This window comes from Ranitomeya imitator, chromosome 1, assembly GCF_032444005.1.
Source record: "Ranitomeya imitator isolate aRanImi1 chromosome 1, aRanImi1.pri, whole genome shotgun sequence".
In the NCBI taxonomy this organism is placed as follows: Eukaryota; Metazoa; Chordata; class Amphibia; order Anura; family Dendrobatidae; genus Ranitomeya; species Ranitomeya imitator.
The window spans coordinates 418,963,583-418,982,891 of record NC_091282.1 but is presented as its reverse complement, the minus strand read 5'-3'; the positions used below and the strand labels follow the sequence as shown (position 1 = coordinate 418,982,891).

General features: G+C 43.1%; 1 protein-coding gene across 10 annotated transcripts in view; it reads right to left on the bottom strand.

The window, feature by feature from the left end:
• PRUNE2 (prune homolog 2 with BCH domain) overlaps window positions 1–19,309 on the bottom strand; it is a 458,932-nt gene that overhangs the window by 8,464 nt on the left and 431,159 nt on the right. For 6 of the 10 annotated variants that reach the window (XR_011320642.1, XM_069763045.1, XM_069763062.1 and 3 more), the window contains one exon: window positions 1,479–1,526. The exons of the other annotated variants lie outside the window; for them this stretch is intronic. Coding sequence is in view for 5 of the 6 variants with exons in the window: in XM_069763045.1 (XP_069619146.1) it covers window positions 1,479–1,526 (48 nt within the window). In the remaining variant the exon portion in view is untranslated. The remainder of the gene's footprint in view (window positions 1–1,478; window positions 1,527–19,309) is intronic. 10 annotated transcript variants of the gene reach the window in all.

The following is a 19,309-nucleotide window of genomic DNA, read 5'->3' as shown; positions in this document are numbered from 1 at the left end:
AGAGAGAGAGAAAAAGTTAGATTTCCCATTGACTTTGCATTGGGTTTCGTGTTTCGGTCGATCCCTGACTTTTCGCCATAATCGGCCGATTTCACTCGACTCGACTTTTGAGATAGTCGGGTTTCGCGAAACCCGACTTGACCCTAAAAAAGTAAAAGTCGCTCAACCCTAGTCGTCAATATTTTAGTCCTGAAAAATCCCTTTAATGAGGACTTGTCACATGTCCCCAAAAAATGAGTTTGTTATCTTGCCAAAATATCCTTGCTCCCCCGAACCTTCTGCTGTTTTGTGTTTGTCTTTTTGGATCCACTTCTGCGACGACATGATTTTTTTGGCGCCAAGTATGTTTGTGGTCCAAAAGGGCATTTCACAACGGTTTCTCTCGGGGTATATAGTCCTCCCCAATTATGACATTGTCCAATCTCTCAACAGCATCTTAACACGGGAGAACAGACAGATTACGCATTGTAGTCCTTCCCATCTATGACGATACCCAATCACTATGCGTTGCAGTCCTTGTCCTTTATGATGCTACTCAATCACTGCTTGGTAGCACCTCAATCTGGGTAAACAGCGTAAACTCATAGATCTTGCCTTCTATAACGCAACCCAATGGCTGCTTGACAGCATTTAAACCTGGGTGAATAGTGTGATCCCGTCTTTAGTCCTTCCTCTCTATGATACTGCCCAATCACTACTCAGCAGCATCTGAACGTGGGTGAACAGCGTCATCTCGAGATGTAGTTTTTGCCTTCTATGATGGTGCCAAATCATTACTCAGCAGCATCTGAACCTGGGTGAACAGCATCATCTCGTGCTGTAGTTTTTGCCCTTTATAATGCTGCCCAATCACTACTCAGCAGCATCTGAACCTGGGTGAAGAGCATCATCTTGCGCTGTAGTTCTTGCCCAATATGATGCTGCTTAATCCCCACTTTGCAGCATCTAAACCTGGGTGATCAGCGTCATCTCGTGCTGTAGTTTTTGCCCTCTATGACCCTGCCCAATCACTACTCAGCATCATCTGAACCTGGGTAAACAGCATCATCTCGTGCTGTAGTTTTTGCCCTCTACGACTCTGCTCAATCACTACTCAGCATCATCTGAACCTGGGTAAACAGCATCATCTCGTGCTGTAGTTTTTGCCCTCTATGACCCTGCCTAATCACTACTCAGCATCATCTGAACCTGGGTAAACAGCATCATCTCGCGCTGTAGTTCTTGCCCAATATGATGCTGCTTAATCACTACTCTGCAGCATCTGAACCTGGGTGAACAATGTTAAACTCATGCAATCACATTGCTTCACCACGTTCTTTTATATATTTTCTCTTTAATCGTGTGCATTTTTTGATAGAGGGAGAGGGGCGATAATCTCCAATATTATGCATTAGAGGATTTAGTAGGAATCTGTAGTAGAATGGTGCACATTTCTCTGCATTGCAAACATGTATGACTATATCTGAGAAGACTCTTACTCCTGATCCAGGGAAGACATTTCCGGCTCCTTGGGCAAACATCCAGCTCTGGTTGCAATAAAATAGAACAATTGGCAAGTCAAAGGATCCAATTACAATACTTTTTAGGAAAAAGATGAACATGCGCTCGCTTTGATATAAGCATGGAAGCTAAACATTAACTTTACTTTACACAGACACACAAGTATGCGAGAAAAAGCACACAAACCATGGAAACCAACATGGAGAGGAAATCATTCTTCAGGTGAGGAATAATATATTGCATGACATTTACACTGATACAGAATTCCAGGATGTGCATGAAGGATAGATACTGTAGGAAATTCCTGGCATATAGAAAAACAGCAAGGAACTATACAGTGATGAGATATACAAAACTGCTTTTTATAAGCTAGATGTGACATATAGCACCTAAAGGTAGCTGCCTACATAAAACACATATTCTGTCCCAATCTCAAAAAACTCATTATGTAGGTAACAATCTGGAGGTAATAAGTACCTGCTATATATTTTTATCTATTTTTTTTTTGCTTTTTAGGTCAGCTTCATTTGGACAATACTGTGGTGCATGCCTACAGTTTAGCCAGAGTGCCTACAGGGTGTCTGAAGTAGTCTCAAACACACCTCCTGTCTCATCACTGGTGAAGGCTACTCTCCCTGCTGCTCTGCCTCCTCTCATTGGTAGGGGTGTACAAACTCCAGTCTATTACAGGCTCATCTTGAGGTAAAGAGAAGAAGGAAAAGTCACAGTTATATTGATGACCTATCCAGAAAATAAGTCATCAATTTCAGGTCGGTGGGGATGTGACTCCCGGCACCCCCACCAATTATCTCTGTCTACTGCAGAGAGGCCCTGGTCAGGTACTGAACATCCACCCTTGTGGAATGATTAAGAGTGGATCTGAAGTACCTTGCTTCAGCCTCTATACAGTTGACCGAGCTGTGTGGTTCCACGTTGCAACTGATAACATCTATCTGGCACCAAGAACACCTCATAAGTGGGGGTGTCAGTTGTTGCAGCCTTCTGATATATTAATGACCTTTAATGTTGCAACCAAATACTTCCTATTATTAAATTTCATTGTCATTGTTGAAGAATGTTACCACTCTTAAAGCATTTTTATTATGCTCCTATTATCAAATGCTGTACCTGGTTTATACCAGCTAGAATAGAATACATGCAGTCAGAACATTTATGTTCACAGCCACCTTGGTGATTGTCAAAGAGATTGTCCAGGATTGGACTCTCTGTGTCTGCAGACTTCTGAATCCTCACTACACATGCATCGCTGTCAGGATTTCTCACTGCTGGTGGCAAGAGCATGCGGTCACATGACCACAAGCATCCAATTTGCATACATGCAGTCACGTGCCAACTACTCATGCTCAACCTTTTTTAATTCACTTGTAATAAGCGAGACCACGTACGTCTAGTCAGAATATGGGCCGAAGTATGCAAATCGCATACTTGCAGTCATGTGACTGCCTGCCAGAGAATCCTGACAATGTGTAATGTGAGTGCTGCGAGGATTCAGAAGAGTCATCGCAAACCTTGATAACCCCTTTGAGGGTCTTGATACAAATGTGAGATCATCATTAATGCCATCTTTAGATGTCAGTGGTTTCTGTGTTACTACCTTCCTAAAAATCCTAATATTGTCTAGCTTCTTTTTTATGTGAACAATTATTATAGGTAAGACTTTATAGGGTCATCATCTTTCCTCCATCCCATAGATCTTCCTTACCTGACCTATCTATCGCAATCAATGACATCATGCTTTCCCCCGTACCGGAAGTCCGCTGCCTCGGAGTAACCTTCGACTCTGCCCTGTCCTTCAAACCGCACATCCACACTCTTTCCACCTCCTGTCGCCTCCAACTCAAAAATATCTCCAGAATCCGTCCTTTCCTCAACCGTCAATCTACTAAAATGCTTGTGCTTGCCCTCATCATCTCCTGCCTTGACTACTGCAACATCCTTTTCTGCGGCCTCCCTGCTAACACCTTTGCACCTCTCCAGTCCATTCTTAACTCTGCTGCCCGACTAATTCATCTCTCTCCTCGCTACTCCTCTGCTTTCCCCCTCTGCAAATCTCTTCACTGGCTTCCATTCCCTCAGCATATCCAGTTCAAATTACTAATACTGACCTAAAAAAGCCATCCACAACCTGTCTCCTCCATATATCTGAACTAATCTCCCGGTATCTTCCCTCACGTGATCTCTGGTCCTCCCAAGACCTCCTTCTCTCCTCCACACTTATTCGCTCCTCATCCAACCGCCTCCAAGACTTCTCCCGAATATCCCCCATCCTCTGGAATTCTTTGTCCCAACACGTCCGACTATCAACCACATTCGGATCCTTCAGATGGAACCTGAAAATTTATCTCTTCAGGAAAGCCTACAGCCTGCACTGACCCCGCTGCCGCCTCATCACTACCAAAGCTACCGCCTCACCAACACCGGAGCTCCTGCCACCCTCAACCTACTGTCTCCTTTCCCATAAAGTAGATGTAAGCCCACAAGGGCAGGGTCCTCGCCCCTCTGTATCAGTCTGTCATTGTTAGTTTGTTTACTGTAAGTGATATCTGTAACTTGTATGTAACCCCTTCTCATGTAAAGCACCATGGAATCAATGGTATATATTATAAATAAATAATAATAATAATAATAATAGGCTTGCAGGCAGCTTGTCAAATTCTCATTTTCTGGATGTAGAATGTATGGTCCTAAGTCTATTCATTTTGGACCCGTGCAGGTGCGCGAAACAGCCGTCGTCCGATTCTTGTCCACTTGTCCTCGTCCTGCCTGTTTGAAGATGTTTTAATGGTGTACTAATAAAGTCCGGATTTTAAGAACGGTGAGTTCCACCCCTTTTTTTCTTTATTCGTATGGAAGTTTTGGAAGTTTGAACAATTATGGGAAGATTTGTCACTATCACAATCATCTTTATTGGGATATTATGACTTTGTATGTGGTCCTTTGGAATCCCACAGCCTTGGGAAGGATTTGAAACTCTTTCTTGACTCATTTTTCTCACAAAACATTTTCTCATGTAGCTTAACCCCTTTACCCCCAAGGGTGGTTTGCACGTTAATGACCAGGCCAATTTTTACAATTCTGACCACTGTCCCTTTATGAGGTTATAACTCCGAAACGCTTCAACGGATCCTGGTGATTCTGACATTGTTTTCTCGTGACATATTGTACTTCATGATAGTGGTAAAATTTCTTTGATAGTACCTGCGTTTATTTGTGAAAAAAACGGAAATTTGGCGAAAATTTTGAAAATTTCGCAATTTTCAAACTTTGAATTTTTATGCAATTAAATCACAGAGATATGTCACACAAAATACTTAATAAGTAACATTTCCCACATGTCTCCTTTACATCAGCATAATTTTGGAACCAATTTTTTTTTTTGTTAGGGAGTTATAAGGGTTAAAAGTTGACCAGCAATTTCTCATTTTTACAACACCATTTTTTTTTAGGGACCACGTCTCATTTGAAGTCATTTTGAGGGGTCTATATGATAGAAAATGCCCAAGTGTGACACCATTCTAAAAACTGCACCCCTCAAGGTGCTCAAAACCACATTCAAGAAGTTTATTAACCCTTCAGGTGTTTAATAGGAATTTTTGGAATGTTTAAATAAAAATGAACATTTAACTTTTTTACACAAAAAATTTACTTCAGCTCCAATTTGTTTTATTTTACCAAGGGTAACAGGAGAAATTGGACCCAAAAAGTTGTTGTCCAATTTGTCCTGAGTACGCTGATACCCCATATGTGGCAGTAAACCACTGTTTGGGCGCATGGGAGAGCTCGGAAGGGAAGGAGCGCTATTTGACTTTTCAATGCAAAATTGACAGGAATTGAGATGGGACGCCATGTTGCGTTTGGAGAGCCACTGATGTGCCTAAACATTGAAACCCCCCACAAGTGACACCATTTTGGAAAGTAGACCCCCTAAGGAACTTATCTGGATGTGTGGTGAGCACTTTGACCCACCAAGTGCTTCACAGAAGTTTATAATGCAGAACCGTAAAAATAAAAAATCATATTTTTTCACAAAAATTATATTTTTGCCCCCAATTTTTTATTTTTCCAAGGGTAAGAGAAGAAATTGGACCTCAAAAGTTGTTGTCCAATTTGTCCTGAGTACGCTGATACCCCATATGTGGCAGTAAACCACTGTTTGGGCGCATGGGAGAGCTCGGAAGGGAAGGAGCGCAGTTTGACTTTTCAATGCAAAATTGACAGAAATTGAGATGGGACGCCATGTTGCGTTTGGAGAGCCACTGATGTGCCTAAACATTGAAACCCCCCACAAGTGACACCATTTTGGAAAGTAGACCCCCTAAGGAACTTATCTAGAGGTGTGGTGAGCACTTTGACCCACCAAGTGCTTCACAGAAGTTTATAATGCAGAACCGTAAAAATAAAAAATCATATTTTTTCACAAAAATTATATTTTTGCCCCCAATTTTTTATTTTTCCAAGGGTAAGAGAAGAAATTGGACCTCAAAAGTTGTTGTCCAATTTGTCCCAAGTACGCTGATACCCCATATGTGGCAGTAAACCACTGTTTGGGCGCATGGGAGAGCTCGGAAGGGAAGGAGCGCCGTTTGACTTTTCAATGCAAAATTGACAGGAATTGAGATGGGACGCCATGTTGCGTTTGGAGAGCCACTGATGTGCCTAAACATTGAAAACCCCCACAAGTGACACCATTTTGGAAAGTAGACCCCCTAAGGAACTTATCTGGATGTGTGGTGAGCACTTTGACCCACCAAGGGCTTCACAGAAGTTTATAATGCAGAGCCATAAAAATAAAACAAAATTTTTTTCCCACAAAAATTATTTTTTAGCCCCCAGTTTTGTATTTTCCCTAGAGTAACAGGAGAAATTGGACCACAAAAGTTGTTGTCCAATTTGTCCTGAGTACGCTGATACCCCATATGTGGGGGGGAACCACCGTTTGGGCGCATGGGAGGGTTCGGAAGGGAAGGAGCGCCATTTGGAATGCAGACTTAGATGGAATGGTCTGCAGGCGTCACATTGCGTTTGCAGAGCCCCTAATGTACCTAAACAGTAGAAACCCCCCACAAGTGACACCATTTTGGAAAGTAGACCCCCTAAGGAACTCATCTTGATGTGTTGTGAGAGCTTTGAACCCCCAAGTATTTCACTACAGTTTATAACGCAGAGCCGTGAAAATAAAAAATCTTTTTGTTTTCCCACAAAAATTATTTTTTAGCCCCCAGTTTTGTATTTTCCCAAGGGTAACAGGAGAAATTGGTCCACAAAAGTTGTTGTCCAATTTGTCCTGAGTACGCTGATACCCCATATGTTGGGGTAAACCCCTGTTTGGGCACACAGGAGAGCTCGGAAGGGAAGGAGCACTGTTTTACTTTTTCAACGCAGAATTGGCTGGAATTGAGATCGGACGCCATGTCGTGTTTGGAGAGCCCCTGATGTGCCGAAACAGTGGAAACCCCCCAATTATAACTGAAACCCTAATCTAAACACACCCCTAACCCTAATTCCAACGGTAACCCTAACCACACCTCTAACCCTGACACACCCCTAACCCTAATCCCAACCCTATTCCCAACTGTAAATGTAATCTAAACCCTAACTTTAGCCCCAACCCTAACTGTAGCCCCAACCCTAACCCTAATCCTAGCCCTAACCCTAACCCTAGCCCTAACCCTAGCCCTAACCCTAGCCCTAACCCTAGCCCTAACCCTAACCCTAGCCCTAGCCCTAGCCCTAACCCTAGCCCTAACCCTAGCCCTAACCCTAACCCTAGCCCTAACCCTAGCCCTAGCCCTAACCCTAGCCCTAACCCTAGCCCTAACCCTAGCCCTAACCCTAGCCCTAGCCCTAGCCCTAACCCTAGCCCTAACCCTAGCCCTAATGGGAAAATGGAAATAAATACATTTTTTTTTATTTTTCCCTAACTAAGGGGGTGATGAAGGGGGGTTTGATTTACTTTTATAGCGAGTTTTTTAGCGGATTTTTATGATTGGCAGCCGTCACACACTGAAAGACCCTTTTTATTGCAAAAAATATTTTTTGCAATACCACATTTTGAGAGCTATAATTTTTCCATATTTTGGTCCACAGAGTCATGTGAGGTCTTGTTTTTTGCGGGACGAGTTTACGTTTTTATTGAAAACATTTTTGGGCACGTGACTTTTTTTATCGCTTTTTATTCCGATTTTTGTGAGGAAGAATGACCAAAAGCCAGCTATTCATGAATTTCTATTGGGGGAGGCGTTTATACCGTTCCGCGTTTGGTAAAATTGATAAATCAGTTTTATTCTTCGGGTCAGTACGATTACAGCGATACCTCATTTATATCATTTTTTTATGGTTTGGTGCTTTTATACGATAAAAACTATTTTACAGAAAAAATAATTATTTTTGCATCGCTTTATTCTCAGGACTATAACTTTTTTATTTTTTTGCTGATGATGCTGTATGGCGGCTCTTTTTTTGCGGGACAATATGACGCTTTCAGCGGTACCATGGTTATTTATATCTGTCTTTTTGATTGCGTGTTATTCCACTTTTTGTTCGGCGGTATGATAATAAAGCGTTGTTTTTTGCCTCGTTTTTTTTTTTTTTTTCTTACGGTGTTTACTGAAGGGGTTAACTAGTGGGCCAGTTTTATAGGTCGGGCCGTTACGGACGCGGCGATACTAAATATGTGTACTTTTATTGGTTTTTTTTTTTTATTTAGATGAAGAAATGTATTTATGGGAATAATATATTTTTTTTTTTTTCATTATTTTGGAATATTTTTTTTAATTTTTTTTACACATTTGGAAAATTTTTTTTTTACTTTTTTACTTTGTCCCAGGGGGGGACATCACAGATCAGTGATCTGACAGTTTGCACAGCACTCTGTCAGATCACTGATCTGATAGGAGTGCAGGCTGCTTCACAGTGCCTGCTCTGAGCAGGCTCTGTGAAGCCACCTCCCTCCCTGCAGGACCCGGATCCGCGGCCATCTTGGATCCGGGGCTCGAGCAGGGAGGGAGGTGAGGAGACCCTCGCAGCAACGCGATCACATCGCGTTGCTGCGGGGGGCTCAGGGAAGCCCGCAGGGAGCCCCCTCCCTGCGCGGTGCTTCCCTGCACCGCCGGCACATCGCGATCATCTTTGATCGCGGTGTGCCAGGGGTTAATGTGCCGGGGGCGGTCCGTGACCGCTCCTGGCACATAGTGCCGGATGTCAGCTGCGATAAGCAGCTGACACCCGGCCGCGATCGGCCGCGCTCCCCCCGTGAGCGCGGCCGATCGGCTATGACGTACTATCCCGTCCAGGGTCAGATAAGCCCAGGGCACCTCGACGGGATAGTACGTCTAAGGTCACAGAGGGGTTAATATATCACAGGACAGTTAAATGATTACTTTTGATAAACTTTTTTTAAGGTAAATTTTAAGTTAAGGGGTGAGTTCCTTTTTACATGGAGAAGTGCTGGAGAACTTTGTCCCTTTAATAAATGTAATAAGAATTGGACATTTTATTTATTCAACGCATGAAAAATATATAATAGTGAAAAATATAAGAACACAGTAAAGAATGCATGTCTACTTTCTTCACAGTGATGATGCAATTACCAATTATTCTGCTAAGTAGCACAATTAATTTTTGTGTAATACCTAGATTTTATTTGATACATTTATTATATAGTTTCTTGAGCATTAAGGAATAACACACCATACAAGAAGGCTTAACCTTGAATGTCAACTATAGCATAATAATCTTAATATATACTTACCTTGTAATGTCTTCACATCCTTTTCCGTCCAGATGTGTCCAGATTCCCAGAATTGCAAGCGACGGAAGTTCACCGATCGCCATTTAGGGACACTCAAGTGATGGGTGTCTCAATATGGAAACTGCTGGGGGTACCAGCCTCTTGCACGGTACCACCAGTGGAACACCGTCGCACCACACACACACACACTGTATACACCGTATGCACCACACACATATACACACACACACACTGTATACGCCGTACGCAACCTCTTGCGTGGTACCACCATCGGAACACTGTTGCGAACTTGCCGCCGTCGGGATCAGCTGAATGATTCACTGACCGCTGCCATCTTTGTACAGGAGGAGTGCATGTGCACTTTTAATGTGACTGCTGCTATCTGTCTGCACAAAGATGGTGGCGGTCTGATTTACTAGGCCTGCGTGAATTCCGCACAGGTGCATTGAATCATTCAGCTGATCCTGGGGGCAGATGCGCGACGTGTCTACAAGCAGAGGAAGCCGGTCACATTAAAGGGGCTTTACCACAAAACAAAAGTTAATTTTAAAAATTTTCTGTGTCTGACCGTGTATGGAGCATACCACATCTCCTGGGAAGGGGAGGAAGCAAAAGACACAGTGGATTAATTTTGTCATCTACTATATAATTGTCTAAGGGTCACTTCCATCTGTCTGTCTGTCTGTCTGTCACGGATATTCTTTGGTCGTGGCCTCTGTCTGTCATGGAAATCCAAGTCGCTGATTGGTCGTGGCAAAACAACCACGACCAATCAGCGACGGGCACAGTCCGGTGGCAAAATGGCCACTCCTTCCTCTCCGCAGTCAGTGCCCGCTCCATAATCCCCTCCAGTCAGCGCTCACACAGGTTTAATGGCAGCGTTGACCGCGGTGTAACGCACTCCATTAACGATGCTATTAACCCTGTGTGACCAACTTTTTACTATTCATGCTGCCTTTGCAGCATCAATAGTAAAAAGATCTAATGTTAAAAATAATAAAAAATCGTTATATACTCACCGTCCTTCGGCCCCCCGGATCAGGAACATGCCTTTCCCGCTCCTCGCGACGCCCCGATGACCGCTCCATGCATTGCGGTCTCGCGAGATGATGACGTAGCGGTCTCGCAAGACCGCTACATCATCAATGCACTCTTGAGACCGGAGTGCGCGAGGAGCGTCAGTAAACGCTTTGCTGCTTGGATCCGGGGGCCAACGGAGGGTGAGTATATCACTATTTTTTAATTACATTTTTTTTTCTACAGGGATATGGTGCCCACATTGCTATTTACTGCGTGGGCTGTGCAATATATTACATGAGCTGTGTTATATACTACGTAGGCTGAGCAATATACTACATGGGCTGTGCAATATACTGCGCGGGCTGTATTATATACTACGCGGGCTGTGCAATATACTACGCGGGCTGTGCAATATATTACATGGGCTGTGTTATATACTACGTGGGCTGTGCAATATACTGCGTGGGCTGTGCTATATACTACGCGGGCTGTGCAATGTACTGCGCGGGCTGTGCAATGTACTGCGCGGGCTGTGCAATGTACTGCGCGGGCTGTGCAATATAGTAAGCGGGCTGTGCAATGTACTGCACGGGCTGTGCAATGTACTGCGCGGGCTGTGCAATATACTACGCGGGCTGTGCAATATACTACGCGGGATGTGCAATATACTACGCGGGCTGTGCAATATACTACGCGGGCTGTGCAATATACTACGCGGGCTGTGCAATATACTACACGGGCTGTGCTATATACTCCGTGGGCTGTGCTATATACTACGTGGCTGTGCTATATACTACGTGGCTGTGCAATATACTACGTGGCTGTGCTATTTACTGTGTGGGCTGTCATTTACTACGTGGCTGTGCTGTATGCTACGTGGCCGGCCGCGAACAATCAGTGACAGGCGCAGTTCGGCCGCGAATTGGCGCAGGAATTGAACCACGCTTCGCTAATTGGTCGCGGCCAGCCGAATCCTGTGTATTCAATGTATTATTCTAAAATCTTCATAAATATACTACATACATATTCTAGAATACCCGATGCGTTAGAATCGGGCCACCATCTAGTGTAAAATATTTCACTGACTGTTTTTAAACCGTATTTTACCTCACAAAATATATCCTCTACGATCTCCTGCTGTAATGTCAGTATTACACAGGTCAAAGAAGAGATGACATGAGAGGAGAAGACAGCAGATGGTGGAGAGAGAACGCACACAGGGGTTAGAGAGACAGAGCACAGGGGGGAGACATCTTAAATGGGATGGCACAAGAGGGGAGAACACAGCACAGGAAGGAGAAAGACAAAAGACAAGGGGGATAGCACATGGGGTAGACAGGTCAAAGAAGAGAGCACAGACGGGAGAAGACAGCACATGGGGAAAGAGAGAGTGGATAGGTGGGAGAGCACATGGGGGGAGAGATTCTGAACTCTGAAAAGCCTGCACCCATCGTGGCATTACCGCCCTCTCGATACGATAGCATCAGGCCTCCATCTAGTATATCATATTCACTTATCTATACTGTAGGTTGGTTCTTTAGCATGACAACAGCTGTCTTAGCGCAGTTTGTAGATGGAAACTGGTTGGTTGTGATGGCTTTTCCTGTGTTTGTGGAACTCTATCCTTAGTGGGGAGACTTTACAACTTTACTTGTTACTGGTTTATAACTTTCACAGCACCCACTAGGGCACTGGTATATCTACATAAATTCTAAAGGCACTGAATAGAGCAGTAGTGCAGAAGATGTGACCACCTCTCCATCCAAACTCCTCTTGAACCAAACCTTGAGAACTCAATTCCATTGATCTTTGGTGGGTCCCAGTTTTGGAAATCCAGCAATCATTCATTTATCACCTATTTTTGTCAAAACTCCTTTGAGTATAATTTTGATATTAAATCTATCTATACTTCCAGCAGTGTAAAGCAAAATGTTATATCCCATTAAATCTCACAATTAAGGCTATGTCCTCAGAATGAGCTTTTGATGTGTTTTTGATGTTCAGCAGTATTTCTGTACCCATTATTTAGAATAGGTTACTTGCATTGTTTAAAAAAACTCACCAAAAGTTCATTGAGGGAAGGTAGCCTAATGGTTATGAGATGACTGATAATTCAGTTTCAGTTAACATCGTAATGTCTTGTGCAGACAAGCTTATTTGCTGTCCAAGTGCAATCCGACAAAACGTCTGGTCGCACTTAGAACAATGTTAGTCTACGAAGCAAAGAAAAAATTGCTACATGCTCGAGTTTTATCCGACATTTAGATCGCACACAGCCATGCCAATCAATGAGTACGTGGAACACACTGGGCTGCAATCGGACAACATCTGAGTGAAGTCCAATTTCTGTGTACTGACACAATGCAGAAGATGGAGACATATTTTTCTCCATCTTCTCCTCATTCGAAAGAATTGGATCATGTTATGCTGAGACTCTGAGTGTGTCATTTACATAATCGACCTGATTCTCTCAGATGAGAGACTGTGCAGTCATGTGCACCTGCCATAAAGCTGACAAATGAGTCACAGAAAACAGGAAGATGAATAATAAAGCCTAATTTAAAGACTAACTAAACTTTTTTTTATTAATTATTGATCAGCCTTTGTAAAGTTATAAATCTTACTAATATACTCAAGTTACCCTATTATTTATACTTCCTTCTATCTCAAACACCATGCTGAACATGCTGTTTTAGCTGCCTAGTTCATACTCATTTAGAAGCTGCTTTGAACTGCTGCTCTAGCAAATATCCCTACTCAAACACTATTTTCAAACACTCTCAGTGTCTGAGCATATAGGAAAGGAGCAGAGAAGCAACACCAGGAGATAGTTAATAGTGTTTGAATATAAATTCTTGCTAGTGCAGCAGTGTAAAGCATCTTTAAGAACATGGACTAGGCAGTTTAACTATCACTTTCAGCATGTTATTTGACAGAGAAGGATGCAAATTAGGGTAATGAGGTATAATACAAAGATTCATAATTTTTCAAAGGCTGATCAATAATTACATTTTAACAAAAGGTTAACTTACTCTTTAAGTGATATGTAGCTTTCTGATTATATACTACCTTTTAAAGTACCACAAAAAGAACCAAAAGGTGCATATAATCTCTAAAATTCATTAACTTTATTGAATTCTTCAATTTAAAAACAATGTAGGGTCAACAGAGAAATGCATGATGAAGCCCCCTGATGAAGCAAGGGTGAAACGTATGTTGGGGCACCAGGACCATGTATCACAACCAGTCTGTTGGACATGTAAGTTATCTTTCTGTTATTTCTTTTCATATAAGACATACCATACCATCTCTCTAGACATGCCAGAATCTTGCACTTCGTAGTATAAATATTTTGCCATAAAGGCATGGATTTGGGTGTCTTTAATTAATAGCTTTAAACAAATACACAGACTGTTAATGATTTAATCCTAGCGATATTAGATGTAACTACATAAATGTATTAAGTGATCCTCCATTACATGTAACTCCATAGCTGTATATAAATATGTGCACTGAACATCCGCTCTCCGAGCATTCGCATTGACTCATGTCAGATGCGTGCATGCACCACAGCGCAGAGCAGAGGTGGACACAGTGGTGCGCTTAGCGTGTGCGCTCACACATCATGTGGCCACTGACTCCGGCACATGCGCGCATATGACATGAAGCTGGGGCTGTACACCCAGATTCAGTGCTCACGCTTGGGATTTGATGTGTGGTTGCCGTGACTTCAGGCCAGTCACAGAAATCAAATGCAATAATTTAAAAAGAATACTGCATCATCCGTGACTGAAAAGATAAAGTCACCACCCCTATGACTTAAAGAAAAGGTATGTGAGGGAATCAACTAATATGTTAGTGATGCACATTGCTGCATTAACACCACACTGGGATCAGATTAATAGCTAAAAACGAGATGACAGGTTCTCTTTTAAAGTTTTTGCATTTTAACCCTTTAATTCAATTCTGTTTGTCTAAACTTTTAAGAGGAGTTCAAAAAAGGAAAGGGGGATATGAGGTTAAAAATATACATGTAGGTAGTATATACTGATGAGCGAGTGTACTCGTTGCTCAGGTTTCCTCGAGCACGCTCGGGTGACCTCCGAGTATTTGTGACTGCTAGGAGATTTAGTTTTCATCCCGGCAGCTGAATGATTTACAGCTATTAGCAAAGCTGAGTACATGTGGGGGTTGCCTGGTTGCTAGGGAATTCCCACATGTAATCAAGCTGGCTAGTAGCTGTAAATCATTCAGCTGCCGTGATGAAAACTAAATCTCAGAACAGTCACAAATACTCGGAGGTCACTCGAGCGTGCTCGAGAAAACCTGAGCAACGAGAACACTCGCTCATCACTAGTAGTATACAATTATGACAAATATGTGATATTGTATAATAGCATAAATAGAAGGGAAAATCCTCTACTGACACCACATGTGTATTTATCCTGACGAAGACAGATACCGAAACACGTGTCAGGGAAGACGTTTCACCAACGCACTCAATCTTTATTAGTATTACCATACAGGTACAGTCTATTAAGGGTCCTATTTAATGTATACTACTACTATATTACACCATACATATCTACCTTTTCTTTTTCACAGCGTTCCTTCTGTGACTTTGGACTCCCCATCTACTATATAATTGTCTAAGGGTCACATCCGTCTTTCTGTCTGTCTTTCTGTCACAGATATTCATTGGTCGCGGCCTCTGTCTGTCATGGACTCCAAGTCGCTGATTGGTCGTGGCAAAACGCCCACTATCATTGCCACGACCAATCAGTGACGCCCGCAGTCCGGCGGCAATATGGCCGCTCTTTCCTCCCCGCAGTCAGTCAGTGCCCGCTCCATACTCCCCTCCAGTCAGCCCTCACACAGGGTTAATGCCAACGTTACCGGACCGCGGTGTAACGCACTTCGGTTATGCAGCTATTAACCCTGTGTGACCAACTTTTTACTATTGATGCTGCGTACGCATGTTAAAAATAATAATAATAATTAAAAAAAAAATGTTATTCTCACTCTCCGCCGTCGTGTCCTGTCCTCGGCACTGCAAGCGGCAGGTTCCGCTTCCAAAGATGCTATGGGAGAAGGACCTTCCATGACGTCACGGTCACATGACCGTGACGTCATCACATGTCCTGCGCTCATACCAATCCTGGGACCGGAAACTGCCGGGTGCACCGCACACAAGCGCCGGAACTACAACGGGCTCTTCGGATGGTGAGTATATGTTTTTTTTTATTTTGTAACCTGTTACATACCTGCCTGGGCAATATACTACATAGCTGGGCAATATACTACGTCTCTGTGCTCTATACTATGTGACTGGGCAATATACTACGTGTCTGTGCTGTATACTACGTGACTGGGCAATATACTACGTGTCTGTGCTGTATACTACGTGACTGGGCAATATACTACGTGTCTGTGCTGTATACTACGTGGCGCTGTGCTGCATACTACGTGGCTGGGCAATATACTACGTGACTGGGCAATATACTACGTGGCTAGGCAATATACTACGTGGCTCTGTGCTGTATACTACGTCGCTGTGCAATATACTACGTGGCTGGGCAATATACTACATGGGCTGAGCAATATACTACGTGGCTGGGCAATATACTACGTCACTGGGCAATATACTACGTTACTGGGCAATATACTACATGATTGGGCAATATACTACATGGGCTGTGCAATATACTACGTGGCTCTGCTGTATACTACGTCGCTGTACAATATACTACATGGCTGGACAATATACTACGTGGCTGGGCAATATACTACGTGGCTCTGTGCTGTATACTACGTCGCTGTGCAATATACTACATGACTGGGCAATATACTACGTCGCTGGGCAATATACTACGTCGCTGGGCAATATACTACGTCGCTGGGCAATATACTACGTGACTGGGCAATATACTACGTGACTGGGCAATATACTACGTGGCTGGGCAATATATTACGTGGCTGGGCAATATACTAGGTGACGGCAATATACTACGTGACTGGGCAATATACTACGTGGCTGGGCAATGTACTATGTGACTGGGCAATATACATGACTGGGCAATATACTACGTGGCTGGGCAATATAGTACGTGGCTGGCCAATATACTACGTGACTGGGCAATATAATACGTGACTGGGCAATATACTACGTGGCTGGGCAATATACTATGTGATTGGGCAATATACTATGTGACTGGGCAATATACTACGTTACTGGGCAATATACTACGTGGCTGGCAATATACTTCTTGGCTGGGCAATATACTACATGACTGGGCAATATACTACGTGGCTGGGCAATGTAGTACGTAGATGGGCAATATAGTACGTGGCTGGGCATTATAGTATGTGGCTGGGCAATATCCTACGTAGCTGGGCAATATCCTACGTAGCTGGGCAATATACTACGTGGCTGGGCAATATAGTACGTGGCTGGGCAATATACTATGTGACTGGGCAATATACTACGTGACTGGGCAATATACTACATCGACATGCATATTCTAGAATACCCGATGCGTTAGAATCGGGCTACCATCTAGTCTACTATATAATTGTCTAAGGGTCACTTCCGTCTTTCTGTCTGTCCTTCTTTCTGTCACGGATATTCATTGGTCGCGGCCTCTGTCTGTCAAGGAAATCCAAGTCGCTGATTGGTCGCGTCAAAACAGCCACGCCCAATCAGCGACGGGCACAGTCAGGAAAAAAATGGCCACTCCTTACTCCCCGCAGTCACTGCCTGGCACCCACATACTCCCGTCCAGCCACCGCTAACACAGGGTTAATGCCGGCGGTAACGGACCATGTTATGCCACGGGTAACGCACTCCGTTACCGCCGCTATTAACCCTGCGTGTCCCCAACTTTTTACTATTGATGCTGCCTATGCTGCATCAATAGTAAAAAAATGTAATGTTAACAATAATAAAAAACAAAAAACCTGCTACACTCACCCTCCGTAGTCCGCCGAGCCGCTCGCGCCTGCCACCATCTTCCTTTCCCAGCGATGCATTGCGAAATTACCCAGAAGACTTTAGCGGTCTCGCGAGACCGCTAAGTCTTCTGGGTAATTTCGCAATGCATCCTGGGAACGGAAGATGGCAGCAGCCGCATGCCCATCGCCACAGCACCGTTGGCCAGGGGTGAGTATGTAACTATTTTTTATTTTAATTCTTTTTTTTTAACAGGGATATGTGCCCACACTGCTAAATACTGTGTGGGCTTCATAGCTGCTATATACTACGTGGGCAGTACTATATACTACATGGCTACTATATACTACGTGGACAGTACTATATACTACATGGCTGCTATATACTAAGTGGGCAGTACTATATACTACATGGCTGCTATATACTATGTGGACAGTACTATATACTACATGGCTGCTATATACTACGTGGGCAGTACTATATACTACATGACTGCTATACACTACATGGGCAGTACTATATACTACATGGCTGCTATATACTACGTGGGCAGTACTAAATACTACATGGCTGCTATATACTACGTGGACAGTACTGTATACTACATGGCTGCTATATACTACGTGGACAGTACTATATACTACATGGCTGCTATATACGTGGGCAGTACTATATACTACATGGCTGCTATATACTACGTGGACAGTACTATATACTACATGGCTGCTATATACTACGTGGACAGTACTATATACTACATGGCTGCTATATACTACATGGACAGTACTGTATACTACATGGCTGTTTTATACTACGTGGGCAGTACTATATACTACATGGCTGCTATATACTACGTGGACAGTACTATATATACTACATGGCTGCTATATACGACGTGGACAGTACTATATACTACATGGCTGCTATATACTACGTGGGCAGTAGTATATACTACATGGCTGCTATATACTATGTGGACAGTACTATATACTACATGGCTGCTATATACTACGTGGGCAGTACTATATACTACATGGCTACTATATACTACGTGGGCAGTACTATATACTACATGCCTGCTATATACTATGTGGGCAGTACTATATACTACATGGCTGCTATATACTACGTGGGCAGTACTATATACTACATGGCTGCTATATACTACATGGGCAGTACTATATACTACATGGCTGCTATATACTATGTGGACAGTACTTTATACTACATTGCTGCTATATACTACGTGGGCAGTACTATATACTACATGGCTACTATATACTACGTGGGCAGTAATATATACTACATGCCTGCTATATACTATGTGGACAGTACTATAAACTACATGGCTGCTATATACTACGTGGACAGTACTATATACTACATGGCTGCTATATACTACATGGACAGTACTGTATACTACATGGCTGTTTTATACTACGTGGGCAGTACTATATACTACATGGCTGCTATATACTACGTGGACAGTACTATATATACTACATGGCTGCTATATACGACGTGGGCAGTACTATATACTACATGGCTGCTATATACTACGTGGGACTGGCCAATATACTACGTGTCTGTGCTGTCTACTACGTGGCTCTGAGCTGTATACTATGTCGCTGTGCAATATACTATGTGGCTGGGCAATATACTACGTGGCTGGGCAATATACTACGTGACTGGGCAATATACTACGTGGCTGGGCAATATACTACGTGGCTGGGCAATATACTACGTCACTGGGCAATATACTACGTGGCTGGGCAATATACTACGTGGCTGGGCAATATAGTATGTGACTGGGCAATATACTACGTGGCTGGGCAATATACTACGTGGACATGCATATTCTAGAATACCCGATGCGTTAGAATTGGGCCACCATCTAGTATATACATATGCACATGCACTTCTTTCTAATTACTCATGCTACTTACAAAATACAATCTGCTCTTAACATTACCTGCATGCATTGATATAGCTTAATGGTCAATACACACAGAGTGTTGATACCAGTATATTAATTTAAGCCATAGCACTATTAGTACTTTAGTAAATCA